Consider the following 16,694-nt stretch of genomic DNA (forward strand, 5'->3'; position numbering starts at 1 on the left):
CTTGCGCACATCTTACTAAGTACCGACTTACCTTGACAAGGGATTATTCTATAATGCTCATCTTTCTTCCTTCGGGGTCTAAGAGAACAAAATTTTAAAGGGTTTTTCACATCGAGAATTATATTTTAGCTCTACTTAGTAATTACCCTAGAGGAAACCACCCTTCACAAAGTCCGACAAGTTCTGGTTAAATTAGTTAATCGGCCGTGACGAGCGCGGGGACTCCGTTTAAGTGACTTTCTTACGTAATAACCAGGCTATTAAGTTGTCAAACATGCAGGTTTCAACAGGTCCAAGAGGCATAATGTTGAATTTTGGTGTTTCAGGCGTTTTGCGGTGCAGCTATATAACTTATAAGCAGATATAGGTCTCAAAGACCGCATTCAAATTCACCCATCGTACAAGCTGGGTCGGTCCACCTTTCTCCCTTTTGGGAATTCTCGCTTAAGTGCAATCAGTGGAATGAGCTTAATTGCCTGACACACCTCCTCGAGCTGCTAGGGGGTAATTAACCATGGTGCACTGATTTAGCTGATTCCACTAAAGCGAGAATCCCCTGCAGAGTAAGTTGGACCTACCAGCTATAAAGACTTGTGAATTAGAATGTGCCTTATGTCATTTATCTAACCTTCTTCTGACTTCTTGCAGATGACAAATTATTGCCAAAAGTTCCATAAGATCCAGACCTGAGCGTAATTATGCTGGTTTTAACAACTTAACCAGTTTTGAAAAATAATGTTCTGAATATGACACAATTTTGGCATAACGTATGCCAATCAGTTTCAAAAAATTATTTAAAAATTAGTCCCCCCCCATTTTTAACTCAAGATATAAATGTCAAACTAACAACAAGAACATAGTATAACAACAAGAATATAAAATACAATTTATTGATATTATCAAAGAGATTAAAAATCCATCCTTGGTAAGAAGGTACATTGTATCATACATATACATGGATATGTAATTATAGACAGTGACAGCGCAAATCCCAAGAGGCCCTCATTCTTATACCATAATAACAATATTATAACAAATACACAGTTTTCAACCAAAGTTGGTATACAGAATACACTCCGGGTACAAATACTCATACATGTATATTCTGTTTAGCAATCAGTTCCACATTGTAGGAACATTCCAACAGTGCACTTTTAGTACAGTATATATGTGTATCATAAGACTCTTTTCACATCTTACAGTACTCTTTTCTGTTTCACACCATTTCAAGACATTGGAAATTTAATAGGCAGCTGGCTATTACAAAAAAAAAAAAAAAAAAAAAAAAAAAAATTATCTCTGCAGAGCCCCCACACTCAACACAACTAGTAGTTCCCCAGATTAATTGGGATGGGTTGTAACAGGAAGTTGGAACTTGTGAAAAGGAGTATAATCTCTCTCTCTCTCTCTCTCTCTCTCTCTCTCCCCCCCCCCCCCCCCCCCCCTTACATTTAAGAACCAGTCAAATGGTAGGGAACAGAAAAGCACACTGCACCAAGTTTAAGGTGCCTTGGAGGTTATATCTACCAGTACAAGTACTTGTAAGTTGTAGGACCCACTAAACTGAGTCCTGGGTTATAATTACAGCAACAGGAAAATGGCGATATGAAATACTACAGTCAATCAGACAGGTGTACACTTCCAGTAGTCACCAATATCGAATATGTTCAGATTTTTCTCACTATTGCCCCTGTAAGCAGCAGTAAATTCCCTTAATAGTTACACTGAAAAAAAAACTGTACTACTTGTAGGTCATTTTACAATTATAACAATTATCAGAATCTTTAGGATTCATTCAGTACCCACAAAACTGCCACATTCAGCCAATGTTGAACATTTTGATTAAAAAACTATGAACTAAATTTAGATGTGTAAAACAACTTAACAATTGGTTCACCTTGCCATCAAAACTGTGAGACTAGAGAAAACTAGGAACTCAAAGATAAGGTTTTCTTTTCAATATGCTTTTCATAGAAAAGAGCAATACAGATCACATACAATGTGGCCTCTCTTAGGACACATAAGAAATAAAGGATACCTTTAATGCAGTTTTTATCTTCCTTTTTAACACCAAAATCTATAACAATATTACATCTATTTTTTACATTTAAAAAACTTTAAAATAACCATGAAAAGAACAAAAATTAACTTTTAGTAAAAAAATCTTGTTAACATTTAATTATTCATTATGTCCCATAAGAAGCCTATTAAATAACCACAGGGAGATGAATGGTCACATATTCATTGATAACAGACACACAAGAAGTATTCAGTGAGGATCATTTAATGGAAGAAATAAAATATGCCTACTGAGCAAAATGAACTGGTGCAGACATTGCGTAAGTGTACACTCACTGAGGAAAGAGCCACAAGAGTTGGGGAGGGGGGAGGCCTAAAACGTAATAAACCAAAACTTGTATGGTGACAGCAGCTGCAGTTGGTGAAAGACAATTTGAAAGTTAGAGAAGTACTTAACCATGTGTTTAACTTCATGGTAGATAACATCCGCTTTTAACAACAATCACACCACAGCACAATTTGCTTATTTTTTTAAAATCATTATCAACTGTTGAGAAATATTTGCATTTTTATAAACATCCGAAATTAACATGTGCAATTCTAAATGGCAAGGAAATCTTTTGAAAAACCCCAGTTAAGCACAGTTAATAATCTAATCCCCAAACATGGAAAAAATGAGATCTGAACATTAGAAACATTAAGGTTGTTATTGTCCAGACATAATAGAAGACTAGTAGACAAAAATGGTTATATTAAGAATAATAAATAAATAAATAAATTTCACGCTTCAACTGCAATACCCTGCAGAAGTTTACAGCATGCTTCATTTGGGTGGTACATGTACCTACAAGAATACGAGTAGATGTTTAAGTGAATGCCATATCACATTAAATTTTATCTCTCCAATGAATTCCTAAAAACTGAGAACAAACATCAACAAAGTACAAAACCCAGATATGAGTCTCATAATATTATGTAAACAACTGTAAACTTTTAGCAGTCACATATGTCAAAATACCACAAAATTTAAATAAAAATACTATACGTCATCACACCAAATGGATTAACAGGGACTTGAAGTTCTATCTATTGATCAAGTACAGGTGATGTGGTAACTGCAGGATAAATGTTTACAAATTAAAAATCTAACGGGTAGTTTTACAGATAAAATACGAGTCATGCCACACGTCTTAGTAACATCATGCATGATGTAATGCAATCAATATATTTACTTTTATTCTTCTGTCTTCCCATCATATTTCTCTTAAATACCAGTAGACAGCAAAGACTGCAAATGTTCACACAGTGATTTAGAAGAGCAGAAAAAAAAAAATATTCATCCAAGACCTGTGACAAGACTCCAACTTTTTCAAGCTTTTTTATCCTGTAAAATAGGTTTTAAATCAAATGGATTTACCATATGAAGTGGAAAAAGACCCATTATGCAAAACCGCACATGTTAATGTCACTGCTAAAAATAAACAACAAATAGAGGTGATAATTATATCCACAAACACTATATGCTAAAAAAAAAAAAAAAAAAAAAACCTTGAACTGTCCAAAAACAATATTTTTTGTATTATGCTGACAATACAGGGCCTAACTGTGTGAGAAATACAACTGTTACAATGTCCTTGGAAGCCCCTGAATTTTCTTTTTTCTTTTCACTTCAGCACACATGGTTCCACACATGTGCACAAGGTTAATTGATAAATTAACTTGTCTTATACTCATTCAAAGGAATGTTAAAGGAATACAAGTATTTTTCCTCTTAGGGTGCAGCAGGAGGGGGGGCTATCTGAAGTAGGATTAAAAATATGCAAACACCATTCTTGCATCTATACAATGGTTTCTGACTAAACAATGGTCCATAATTATTGAAGCAAGCACCTATTGATTTAGTCAATAAAGAGGTATGTGTAGGTCTGAGTATTGTAATATGGTATAAAACTGAATAACAATGCCATGTTCAATCACCAACATATACAAAATATTTCAAGACCTTCTGAATATTATAAAGTATATGTGAGCTTCAATGTGTCACACACTATATATATATATATGTGCAAAGTTCAAGGCAGTTTTCCTTCTTTTCTCCACCGGGTAAAGGTAACATTCCAATATATGAAATCCAGACAAATTTCAAACTTATGCTAAGCCAGTACATTGGAAAATAAATGTAGAAAATTATTTAAAGGCAAAGACTTATGTGTTGTTAGCAAATTAATATTTTGTAGTTCTTTGAAAAATTTTCACTATATACATACAGAAACCATACATCGTTAGCAGTACAGGAAGCAATAAATACGTAAGAAAGGTTCTTGGTCAAATGAATCAGTTTTTACTGGATAACATATTCACCAGTAGTTAATTATAAGTGCATTTAGAACAGCGAACTAACAGATCCATGGATCAAATATGGCGACCCACTATTTAGCTTGTCGCTTAATTCCTGATTAGACACTGAATACGTTCCCTGCTGGGATTACACAACAAGCATTCAAGTGGGCGGATCTGTTAGTCGGCTGTTCTGAAAGCGCTCTCTGACAATATAGAACTCTAATTCTGCCAGTATCAAGGACAATGTTTCACAAGTCCAAATCTTTGAGTGCCGTATTCAAATAAAGTACATATCACTAACAGAATAATGGAGCATTTTTTGTTTGAGGTTCGGAGAGGTTTAATGAATCACAACTTCGTCATCTGCAGATCTTTCATTCTTGGCTAACAGAGCAGTTTGCTGGTCAGCCTGGTCAGATTTATACGTATCTGAAGGATGCTGACCATTAGCGATGCACTTCCGTTTTTGTTCCTCTTCCTCCTCGTCTTTCTGCTGCCTCGCTAGGAGGCGCTTCTGTGATAACTTTCTGTCGAAAGAGGGCGTGTCTACTGGAGTGGAATACGCAGGCCTATTCGTCGTTTCCATCCAAGGGTGATGTGAATTTGCGCTGTAGGAATAAAAGCGAAGTCCTGATGGGTAATTCTGGTAGCGAGACTGCCAGAGAAGCACAACGAGCCATATTGAAACCCCACAGCCAATGGCGTTGAGAGCACACTGTAATATGAGATTATCTTTTATACTGGTGAAAGTCTCAGGACGACAGTCAAGAAGGTGAGGGTAAGCGTACACCCTCACCATCCCATTGTCATCACCCAGATGACAGTAACAGATTTCATTAGTTCTTACACAGTCTCCAGTGTACTGTGCGATACGGCGACCATGGATACCCGGGAATATACTGGCTACGATGCACACAAATACGCTAATGGCGGACAGGGTAAAAACCACTGCCTGAAAAAATAAAAAGAAAATTATGTACAAAAAAGAGCTTCTGTCATTTTTTGCAATTATAATATGCATAGATAGATACACCTTTATGATACACCATATAAACATACGTCTTTTAATACTTTAATTCAACTGAAAAAAAAGATTTTGACCTATTTTCAAACAAACAAAAAGAAATTATAAACCAACCAGACGAAATATAATAAAAATTCTTAAAAATTTAAAACAAGCAAATGTACTGTGTTAGTTGAGGATAACTGAACTTCAGTCACAGAATGTGTTAGATGTTCTCTTAGTTCAATCTGTTGAACACAATATCTGATGGCAATACGAGCTAGGGTTTTGATAAATACACCATGCTGAGACAGACAGAGGCACTTCTCTAATTTCACGTTTTGACCAAGTGAAAAGCTTTGAAAATGAATACACTGTAATCTTAATCCTAAAATATATATAACCAACATGTTAAGACTGCTTATGCATAACATAAAGAACTATGAAAATGGGCTTTATAAAGGATCTTCAGCCAAAAAATTTTCTAACAGAAACTTAAATATGAAAAAAAAGGTGATTTTGTCAAAGAATTAATCTGATATTTAATGTGTATCGAATCATTTTAACACTTACAAGTAAATTTTAAGATTGTGCATCTTACCACTATTTGTTTTTATTGTAAAATTCAACTTTTTAAGTTGCAAATAAATACATATTATTATTATTATTATTATTATAGATGTGAGAGTACCTGCAGCTCACAGAAGCACACCGCTGAGGAAGGGGAACAGTCTGTCTCTGAAACCTTCAAATGAGCTTGAAACCAACAGAGTGGGAATAATGTAAACTATCCGTAAATTTGTAGCCTGTGTGTGTGTGTGTGTGTGTGGGGGGGGGGGGGGGGGGGGGGGATGGACATCCTTCCCTGCCCAATTCTTATATGCTAGATTTACCAATTATATCTTTAAGGCTGACCTTGCACATCTTTTTTTTTTTTGTGAAAGACAAAAAAAGAAGGAACTCACTACATTGGTTCCTGTGTTTACAGAATATTACACACAGCTCCATGTAGACCACACAGAACTTTGGGTGCATTCAGACAAGGTCAGACTTAGACCAAAAACCATTCTTTGTCAAGTTAAAAATTAGGTCTTTTTTTCACATGGAATGGTATACATAACTGGACTGGAATGGATCAGTTGGAGAGATAGACAACTGAATACACTGGCTTTTTTGTGAGAGAGTCACTACATGGGGCCAAAAGCTAACTTGTACAGGAATTGTGCAAGGGGAGAAATACACAAGTGCATGGTGTCATTCTTCAATTGTAATTTAGGTATTTAGTCTTCATCTATTAATCGTACTTCCTGTGGTGACCATATCTTAAACAAATGGCTGACTGAGAAAGGTCAAAGTTAAACCAAGCTGGTTCAATCTCATTTAACTCGGAGCATGACCCAATACTGGATTGGGACTATGTCTGGGTCTAAACGCGCCCACTTAGTGCAATGTGGAGGGCAAATGTGTTCCTGTTATCACAATGTTAGCTCTATATTATCTTCACAGCTCTATCTCCTAGAGAGGCATCTCAATGACTTTGGGGGCTCACGCAATGTTAGACAACTTTGGCATTGATGTATTGTAACCTAAATTTTCTGCTCCTCGAATTCCTCCTTTTTATTATTATCTATAAACCGTGGTAAATGCCAACCAACAGCAACTGCACTGTTTCACATGTTAAAATGCACTGCAGAAATGGTTGGTTGCGCAATCGATTGGGCCTTTTTTTTTCTTCTTCTTATATTTTTTACAGCAAGCTTGTTTGCAACAAAATGTCAAATGTTATAATACTGTATCCTATTGATTTTTTTCTAAATGGAATAAATTTTTTAGGGGGAAAGGAAGAATAAACAGGATCTTGAACTGTGTTTCTGTCAATGGTCAGATCTCATCCAGAGGTTTACATTTTATTGAATAATTAATTTATTGTACACCAGTAGCAACTGCATAAATACGTACGTATGCCTTGGAGTTTTTGAACTTTGCTCTTTAATATGACATTTAAGTCAAATAATTCAAGAAAAGGGTGATTACTTCAGCCATGAAATAAACTCCTGTCAGTGAATAGGGTTATTTTACATTGATGCCAAATATATTCATTAGAATAACACTGCTCCCAAATTCTTCTCATTACTTCCTTCTCTTGTTTTAATGACATTTTTTGCAATTTTCCTTGGCAGTAAACAATTCTTTAAAAATGTCAGGAAACATGGATTCAACTGAATTAGTTATCACATCTTTTAATCCTGAAATGAATGAACATCCGAAAATATCATCAAAATTTGTGAGGAATTTTCTGAGATGTCCACTAGCTAACAAACACACACACAGGTTGAAGACACCATCACCTTTATGGCAGCACTCATAAGCAAAGAAAAACAAAATCTCTGCCAAGAAGAATAGACAACAGTCTTCCTTTAAATCATTGTAAGTCCTCTCATTGGCATTTTATGAGATATTCAATTATGAGAACCGTTAGCATAAAAGGGCAACACTGTGTGCAACTAAGCTACCTGTAGTGCTGCAATTAAATGTACACTAGGACCACTGACACCTACTAATACCCAAGATTACCCAAAGAATCTCAGTTCTTTCAGCAATAAGCACGTTCTACCACATGTGGAGATTTGCACAGTTTTCCACTTCAAATGATAAGTGTAGCAAAATGTAGTGGTAGGAGCTACATGCTTCAAACTAATAGGTTATGTAAATACTCCCCTGTTAAAACACACGACTGAAGTGTTCACTGAAATTGGAGCATGTTTTTTGGGTGTTAACAGTAGTAATATCTAATGTGTGAACATATGCGCCAAGAATATGATCTCTGATGACTACTGAAACTTTGCAGATGACGTACTTGGGTTTACACACATTCTAAGACTGGGTTCCCATACCTAGATCGATCTAACAGGATCGGTCCATTTCCAAGGGGTTTCTTGCAAAATTGCTTTCAGCTTAAGCAGCTTAGTTGTCTGACACGCCTACTAAAGCTGCTAGACGATAGTTAATTACCCCCTAACAGCTGCAGTGGGCATGACAGACATCTAAACCGCTTAAGTTGATTGCAATTCAGTGAGAAATCCCTAGGAGATAGATTGACCCAAAGTTAGTACGATAGGGTCTGGAAATGGTCCCTAATAATACAGAATTTCTAACCTTTCAGCAAATTTTTTTGTTTGGATTCTTGTATCTTAGAGTTATGGTTTTCAAATGAATTTTATCCAAAATGTACATGCAGTGTTGCTTTAATTTTCCAAATATTTTGATTGTCTAGCTTTTCTTGAAAACTAATTTTTAATGATGCTGTAAAAAATTTCTTCTAACAAGACACTTTTGTTTATTTTCTCTCATGATTTGATGGCTGCAAATTCACCCAAATTTCAAGATATTGTGAGCAGTACTGAGACACATGGACATGTTAAAAGTATCCATGAGTGTGCGTACGTGTGTGCATGCATGCGTGTGTCAACTATCATACTCACCTTTATCACAAATAGCTTACAGCTGCCGCTATAATAATATCTGTTTTCAGCCACACAGAAGAAGATGGCGCCAAATACCCCTGCCAAGAAAAGCTGAAACACAAAAGAAATAAAATTATATGACATTTTTTTTCATCAAAATTTTTGTTAATCACAAAAAAAAAAGATATTTGACAAACTGTCAGCAAGATTATTTCTGTGTTTTGGTTTTAGCATATTCCTTCCCACTTTCAAACAGCTTGTAGACTATAACACCACTTATCTTGGAAGCAACATCTGGAAACAGGTGAAAATGGAAACTGGAATTATAAAGCTTATGACATTGCATCATTCTACAGACTTTGTTTTATCTTCAAAAAATTATTAAAAGAATATAAAACATACTAGTAAATATTTAGAAACCCCTTTTGCTGGGTCTACTTAGGTGTCGCCAAGGACTTAATATTGCAATTTTTTTTTTTCATGATATAACTGAAATATCATGAATGAACCCGCTTTCAGATAAAAACATTCTACTAGTTGAATCAATCCAACTGAGCTATGGGAGATTCTCGCTGAAGTGCATTCATTGTAATCAGCTTACAGAGCCAAGCGCACACAATAGTTAATTACCCCCTTGGTGGTCGAGGAGGCACATCAGACAATTAAGCTGATTACAATGACTGCACTTATGCAAGGATCCCTGTAGAGTTGGACCTGAATGCTTCCTGCAGTTGAGACACTTTCCTTGGGAGATGACAGTAAATATGGCCGATTGTATTCCATATATCACAGTATCACAAGTATTACAATATGTAAAATGTGCAGCAACAGCATCTTTATCATTGATTAAATGAACATCTATCACTTAAGAGAATTAAATCTGCATAATTATAGAATTCTGCACAACAAGTACAAGAAAACACTTTCCCTGGACATAATAACAATAACCCTATTCATCTGCGACACCGCAGTGGCCAGCTAAACATTTTAGAGTCGTCAATGTGACTCCCTTTTGACCCAGCATTTGTTAATTAAATTCCATGGAACAAATTGAAGTGACCTGCGTTTGCACTGCATAGGTAGAAACACAATCAAAAACACAGGGATAATCCAAGTTCAGCCATTTTACTCACAGCATCTGCTGTCTGTCTGATATGGCACATCAAAAGAAACATATTACCAAGAAGTTCGTACATCTATTCGTGTTCAACACATAGGCTCTGAAAGTTCTAAGGATGTATAAATCTACTCTTTATGGTGTTAACAGCAGTAGAATAATACCTGAAAACAAAAGAAAATGAGTAGCGGCATGTTTACTGAGATTGCAGCTGATGGTCTTTTCAAATTTTGAACTGGATCTACAAAAGTGGAGCCAGGCATAAATTCTAGATGTCAGATCATGTTCATCATAATTTTAAACATAAAAGTGAATGCAATGTCTCCTTTGCGATGTAAATCTTAATGAATCAAAATTTTGAGGAAAATCTTCAATGTACTTAAGTTTGAAAAAAAAAACATAATAACACAAACACATTGGTGTAAATTAATGAACCATCACAATCACCAAGACAAAATTGATTCTATTAAATCAATTACAAATTTTAAGTTACATTTTGGTGGATCTTTTTTGATTTTTACGATAAAATCAGTCTGAAATAGTTGACTGCACAAGACATACTTCAGTAAATTCAGATAACATGTTTGGGAGGTTGGGGGGGGGGGGGGAAGATGGGGTTGTTATAGTACCTTTGGGACATGTATTCCTTTTCGAATTGTTTGAAATGATGCACTTACTAGTATGTTTAATTTGCATTTAAACTCAGACCTTAGAAGAAAATGCATGTTTAAAGATTTGTACTGGGTAAATTTGTACTTCTCAAATGGATTCTTCAATCACCGGCACCATCAGGAGACCATCGCCAATGACATGACCCACTGGTGATAAATAGCTTGATAAAAATGTCAGAATAATGGTGAAATATACCATTGGAACAAAACAAAAGCAAACCTAAGCTTTAAAAATTGATTCAATTGCAAGTTTAAATATCACATCGTCCTGGCAATTTGTTCCTCCTGGAACCGGAGTGTTCCCCAGAAATGCCAGGGTAGCCCTCCCAGACCTGTACCATCTGAGAACAATTCTGGGAAACAAGTAGATGTTTACATTCATTTTGACCTCTGTATGGACATGATGCAATTACAGTCGCAGAAAAAATGTCAGTGGCAGCATTGGGCCTTAATTTGCTCAGCCATTTTAGGACAAATACTGTATTTCAAACTTACTTAAGGAAATAGTCATGCAACTTTGAATTTCACGCTTGGGATTTATGACATCCATCAATTAATGTCCAAAATACAGCTCTTGCAACTGTCACCTTTGTCAATCCCTGCAGAAGTAACACTGTGGCAGTAAATATTATTATTATTATTATTTTTATTATTATTTATAATATCATTGTATTTGGTAGTGCAGAGAGCTGGTAAATGTGACACTGTATCAGAGCCCATAGCCAGGGGGTGGGGTTCGGGAGGTTTGCAAGAACCCCCTTTTTGCTGGGAAAAGGTCCACTCTGGGTAAAATTTTCTCTAGGTACAATAAAGTTTCATGGTAAAAAGTCCACTTTTCCAGAAAAAAAGAACACCCCCTTTGATATCGCTGGCTACAATCTGGGTATCATTACAGTTCCAGTTCAAATTCTAGACAGAACTTAACAAACAATGCACCGATTTTAACAAAATGCAAGAGAAAAAGCACCCCGGTGTAGGAGATTGCAATGAGTATAGACAGAAAGTACTTCTGATTTCCCTAGCTTCCTTGGAAATTGAGTTTACTAGACCAAATCTACTGTCAAAACAAGAGTTTCTAACCCCTTTTAATTGAGTACAAACCTTAATAGGATTCCTCCACCACATAAATGACACTTTGCTAAATATATCGATCTCGTTGTCAAAACCTGTTAAAATTAGGAATCTTGAAAGGCAGACTAGTTGAATTAATTGTGTGATTTCTGGATGAATAATAATGACGGTAATGTTTAAGTTAATTCTATTTTCTCCTGGCTTGGGCACAAAAGTGGCAATTAACGGTTAGGTGCAGAGGGGAATCTTTTGACAGCCTTCAAACAGACAGGTGGATAGCTTTTTGTTTCTTTTTTTTTTTTTTTACTTTTTGCAATGAATTTTTGATTTGCAATACATTTTTTAATGACCATCTATATACAAAATATTTGACTCACTGTTCCCATCATTATTTGTATATGCTGTCTAGAATCAAGTTTCCTTTTTTTAATCTGGCCAAGTCAGTGCCTTGCATATTTATACTATCAACACTAGTAGTTACCGTATCTAGTCTTTATACCTATATAAATATACATATACTTATTCTGTACCTGTGCAGCAACCAAATATTAATACATTAATAAAATATTCAGTTTATTGAAATATTCAAAACAGACTGCGGTGTGATCTGTCCATGGATAGAACCCACCACTCATACCTTCAGGAGTACAGCCCCCCTCTCCCTGAGCCACCTATCCTCATTTACACCAAAAATAATTCAATAGACATCCTAATAGACATTTCACTCAAACATGGAAGCTTAGACTGAATACAAAAAGGCATGATCACAAAATCAATAACATTTGTTGGAGAGAGATAGAGGAGTTTATTCTATTGAAGTATCCTGATCTCGTAGGAATTGTCAACAGGCCCAGAGGTATTCGAAATGTGGCCAATTACTCGTTAAAATCTGAAGCCGTGTCTAATATCGTGTCCTGCCCCACATGCATATCTCAAAGCACCACGCAAGCTTTAATCATGCAACATTGCTTCGTATTTAAAGGCACATGTTGATACTTAAAATTAATTATTTTTTAAATGAGAAAAAAAGTGGAATATCATTCAGAATGTACATGTATTATTTTGTAATCCATGCTGGACGTGCATCAAAGGATGAATTTGCGGCTCGAGTGTTTTTTGCTGGTCTGCAAACCATACACACATTTTTTAGGGTGGGGGAGCAGGGGGGGGGGGGGGTTAATAAAGCTCCCCCCTCCCTTGGAAACCCTGGATCTACTCCTGCACATCATAGCTGCATATTTACAACACATAAAAGTGTTCAGTTGCATTATCTCTCCAATTCTGAAAAATCAATTTTCTATGCATTCATGTCCTAGTAATTACCCTGCTTTATCTTTCACTGCATGCAAGGTTGTCAAAACATTTTACTTGATGTCATTTCTTGGCAACTTGATATATGACATTGAAGATGTCCAGTGGCCGTGAACTGTAAACAAATGATTAAATGTTGAATTCAAGTAAAACCTGACACACGTGATGTGCATGTGCATGTAGACATCAAACGAACACATCTGGTCACACTCAGTGATGTATAACAAGTCATATATATGTGTATTTGCGAGTGCCTCGTATCCCCACAATTGCAATGCAATATGGGATTTGATAAATGTCAGATTTTGGTGTCAAAGAAAGTTAAATTTGACCTGCTACCAAGAAAACGCCAAAATTGAAAAGTTAGCTCCAATAAAATGTCTTTCTCATCTCTCTCTCATTCTCTCTCTCTCTCTCTTGTGTGCCCTAGCTGTTCTTTTAGACTGTTGGCAGTAAAGGTCGTAAAGGGCTCTCCATGGTTCTCTCTCCTTGGCAAATTTAATCATCACTTTGGTGTTCGCTCTCATAGACTGACCGGCTGATGATTTTCAGAAAATGCACGGTGTTGCATATTCTACAGTTTTTCTCTCAGTGGACTGCAATGTTTCATCCAGAGAGCCAAAGATCGGCACTTTTCAAAACATTGACATTTATTAGTTTACTGTGATTCCCAGCACTCTGCAACTTGGAAAGATGTTTTGATAGGATGAGTTAAAAGGTTGTATTTTTCGATGCAAATGACTTCCAGGGTGAGGAAGATAAGGAGATAGACCACTCTATTGAAGGCAGTCTAACAATTTCATGGTGAAAATGTGATGAAATGTCCATCCATATAAACATGAGGCTTTAGTGGAGCAGGCAAGACAAGACAAACAATGCATCATAACATCTTCTCTGGCATAAATAACAAGTGAATTTTATTCTGCACTGCCCAGGGCACTGATACATTTTTGGCAATATATGCAATTGGAAATGTAAAACAATTTTGAATTCTTGTTACAGTTTGCTGTAACACAGCAGTGGAATGCAAGCGAGGGTGAGGGGGGGGGGAGGGAAGGAGACAACTATTTGAGCGTTTTAGTTGATTGTGAAATGTTATAACAGGGTGATACCCTCACTCAAAATGATTTGATACACTTAGTATGATATTTCATTATGAAAATGAGCAATTCCACATTTCAAATCTATGGCAAACTGTCATCTTATTACCTCATCTATTTGTCTCTTACAGGCACAGATATTGTGGTATCTTGCACAAACCCCTACATGTGCTTCATTATCACACACACACACACACACACACACACACACATGTACAACTGCGCTGACAATCACAAACACGCAAACATGCATGCATAAATGCAAACATACTAACACCCTTATAAAAATAATTAACATTTCATTTTTCAAACCCAGTCAAGTGGAAAGCAAGGTCAACACGACCTTGTAGGATGAAATATTGAATAACCATCCTCTTTCCAGGGATTCCAATCAGTCCCAGATTTCCAATCATCTCATTTAATTTGATTTTCCATTAAATGTCAGCAATGGCTTCATGAGATGACAGTGTGAAGGGAAGAAAACATGGTGCTATTTATACAATTCATTGATCTTTGTTGGACAAAAATGTCTGGCCTCTCCTGGGTATTATAAAATAATGGGAAATTCAGAAAAATCTATGGCAAGGTGTCAATTGACTTTAGCACATTATCAGTGTATACGGGACTAGGAGCACAGAACGACTTATTTAGCAACAAATAAATAAATAAATGAAATAAAAATTAATCTATTAAATAGCAGAGCCCTGACATATTAGCTGTCACATCTAACACAACCTTATTTTACTGTCCTTTTTATATGGAGTGTCAACTTCAACTGAACTCTTCATAAAAAAAAAAAAAACATTTATCCAAATGGGTTCCAGACATTATAAGTAAATATTGACCAACTTCACCATTTCTTGCCATTACAGGCCCCCTGTGTTTGTAATTTAGCACCACATGGAAGTTAATTCTTACATCAAACATTGACAAAATGGTATCACATGATGGTGATGACCCCCTAATCAGTGAATTGATACCCCAACTATCAGAAACATTATTTTACTGCCTTTTTCAATTGTTTTAATATGAAACTGATGCATATTCCTTAAAGGCAAATAATCTGCATTTAGAAATGCCCTAAAGTCAGATATTTGTCTTCATATCCTACAAAGCCACTTATCTGTCCCAATTCAGACCTTTAAAATGATGAAAAAAAAATCCTCAACTAAAAATACCTGGTGTCAATATTTCCTTCTGGAATTTTCTTGAAGATATCACAGAAGTCTAAGTATTAAGTTATGATTCCTGAGGAGGACTATATTACTTTTTTAGGAAAATACCAGAAAGAACACGCTGAACATTATTAGATGCTATGGACAATGAAAACCCTTGTTTCATTGATGTTTATATCGAAAAACAGGAACCCTTAAAAACATCTGTAATACAAAGGGAATATATGGTGATATTTTAAGCCATTTGAAAGTAGTATATCAGTTATGATTTGATTTATTCTATTAAAATGTATGTGATTGAAATTTTAATTTCATTCAATTATTTATTTGTTTTGGATTTAAAATTGATACAACAAGCAGTGACCCAATAATGAACTGTCTTGACTTCATCTCAAGTCCGAAATCTCAAACATCTTTCATTTAAAAAAAAAGGGACCACACTTAACTGATGTCCTTATATCCACCCTTCATTCTCCCATATATGACGTCAATGGCTGCATTCACAATAGCCAATCAAATGTGACGACACACTTGAAAGCTTGCTCTCTAATCTCCTCAACGACACTAAATAGATTCCCCTCGGGTATTACACATTAAGGATTCAATGATGCCCTCATATCAACCTTTAATACTACCATAAATGACGTCAGTGTCTATAAGCTGCTTCTCCTAATAACCTCTTGCCACCAATTTTCCTTTGTCGGTATTAAGTCATATATTTCCTATCCTAAAGTAAAATATAAATATATCTATGACATGAATTGCTTGATATCACAAGCCAAAATCCCTACATTGAGCTTTTTTTCAGTTATAGTCGTGAAAACCAAACTTTTCTCATTCCAATAGTAGTATATCAAAGCAGGCTGTATTTGACTGATAATTTCACTCCTTTGGCGTCAGCAGTGTTATAACCATCACTATCACATGGGCCTGTTCAAACAAGGACTGCTCTGGATCGGAAGTTGGAACAGCTGGTGTCTGGCTCATTCACAGACCAGATTGAAACTAAACAAAAGAATTTAAACATGGAACTGTATTGCTGAATCCAAAATGAGGGCATTGTGAAATATGATCATTTTCCATGGTGTAAGTTTATCTGGTTTTCGGTCTGAAGTGTGCTTTGTTTACACGGGCCTTCAACTTATAAGGTCAGGAATTGAAGCAGACCTAATGAAGCTCTAGTAATTCATCAATCTGAAATTTAATCCCACTAAAAGCTCCAACAGAGACTAGAATAAAACAATGTCATCATATGCCATGCATGCACTGTAACAATTGGATTATGAATAAGATCTCTTCTTCCAGTTGTCTATATATATCTCCGTCTTTTATCTCCATTTTACTATTTGTTCTTCTTATTGATGATCATGCCACGTTAATTAGCTTGAATAAGTTATTTTTGCGCTATAACATGCATTACTTT

At 35.7% G+C, this 16,694-nt stretch overlaps 1 protein-coding gene across 8 annotated transcripts in view; it reads right to left on the reverse strand.

Moving 5' to 3' along the window:
* Positions 1–874: 874 nt before the first annotated feature.
* The window catches only part of LOC106169229 (uncharacterized), a 64,118-nt gene continuing 48,298 nt past the window's right edge, over positions 875–16,694 (reverse strand). For all 8 annotated transcript variants that reach the window (XM_013548668.2, XM_013548675.2, XM_013548644.2 and 5 more), the window contains 2 exons: positions 8,845–8,937; positions 875–5,311 (listed from right to left, as the gene is read on the reverse strand). In XM_013548668.2, the coding sequence (XP_013404122.1) occupies positions 4,700–5,311; positions 8,845–8,937 (705 nt within the window). In that variant the 3' untranslated portion in view covers positions 875–4,699. The remainder of the gene's footprint in view (positions 5,312–8,844; positions 8,938–16,694) is intronic.

This window comes from Lingula anatina, chromosome 6, assembly GCF_051362555.1.
Source record: "Lingula anatina isolate TDL-2025a chromosome 6, LinAna3.0, whole genome shotgun sequence".
Taxonomy (NCBI): Eukaryota; Metazoa; Brachiopoda; class Lingulata; order Lingulida; family Lingulidae; genus Lingula; species Lingula anatina.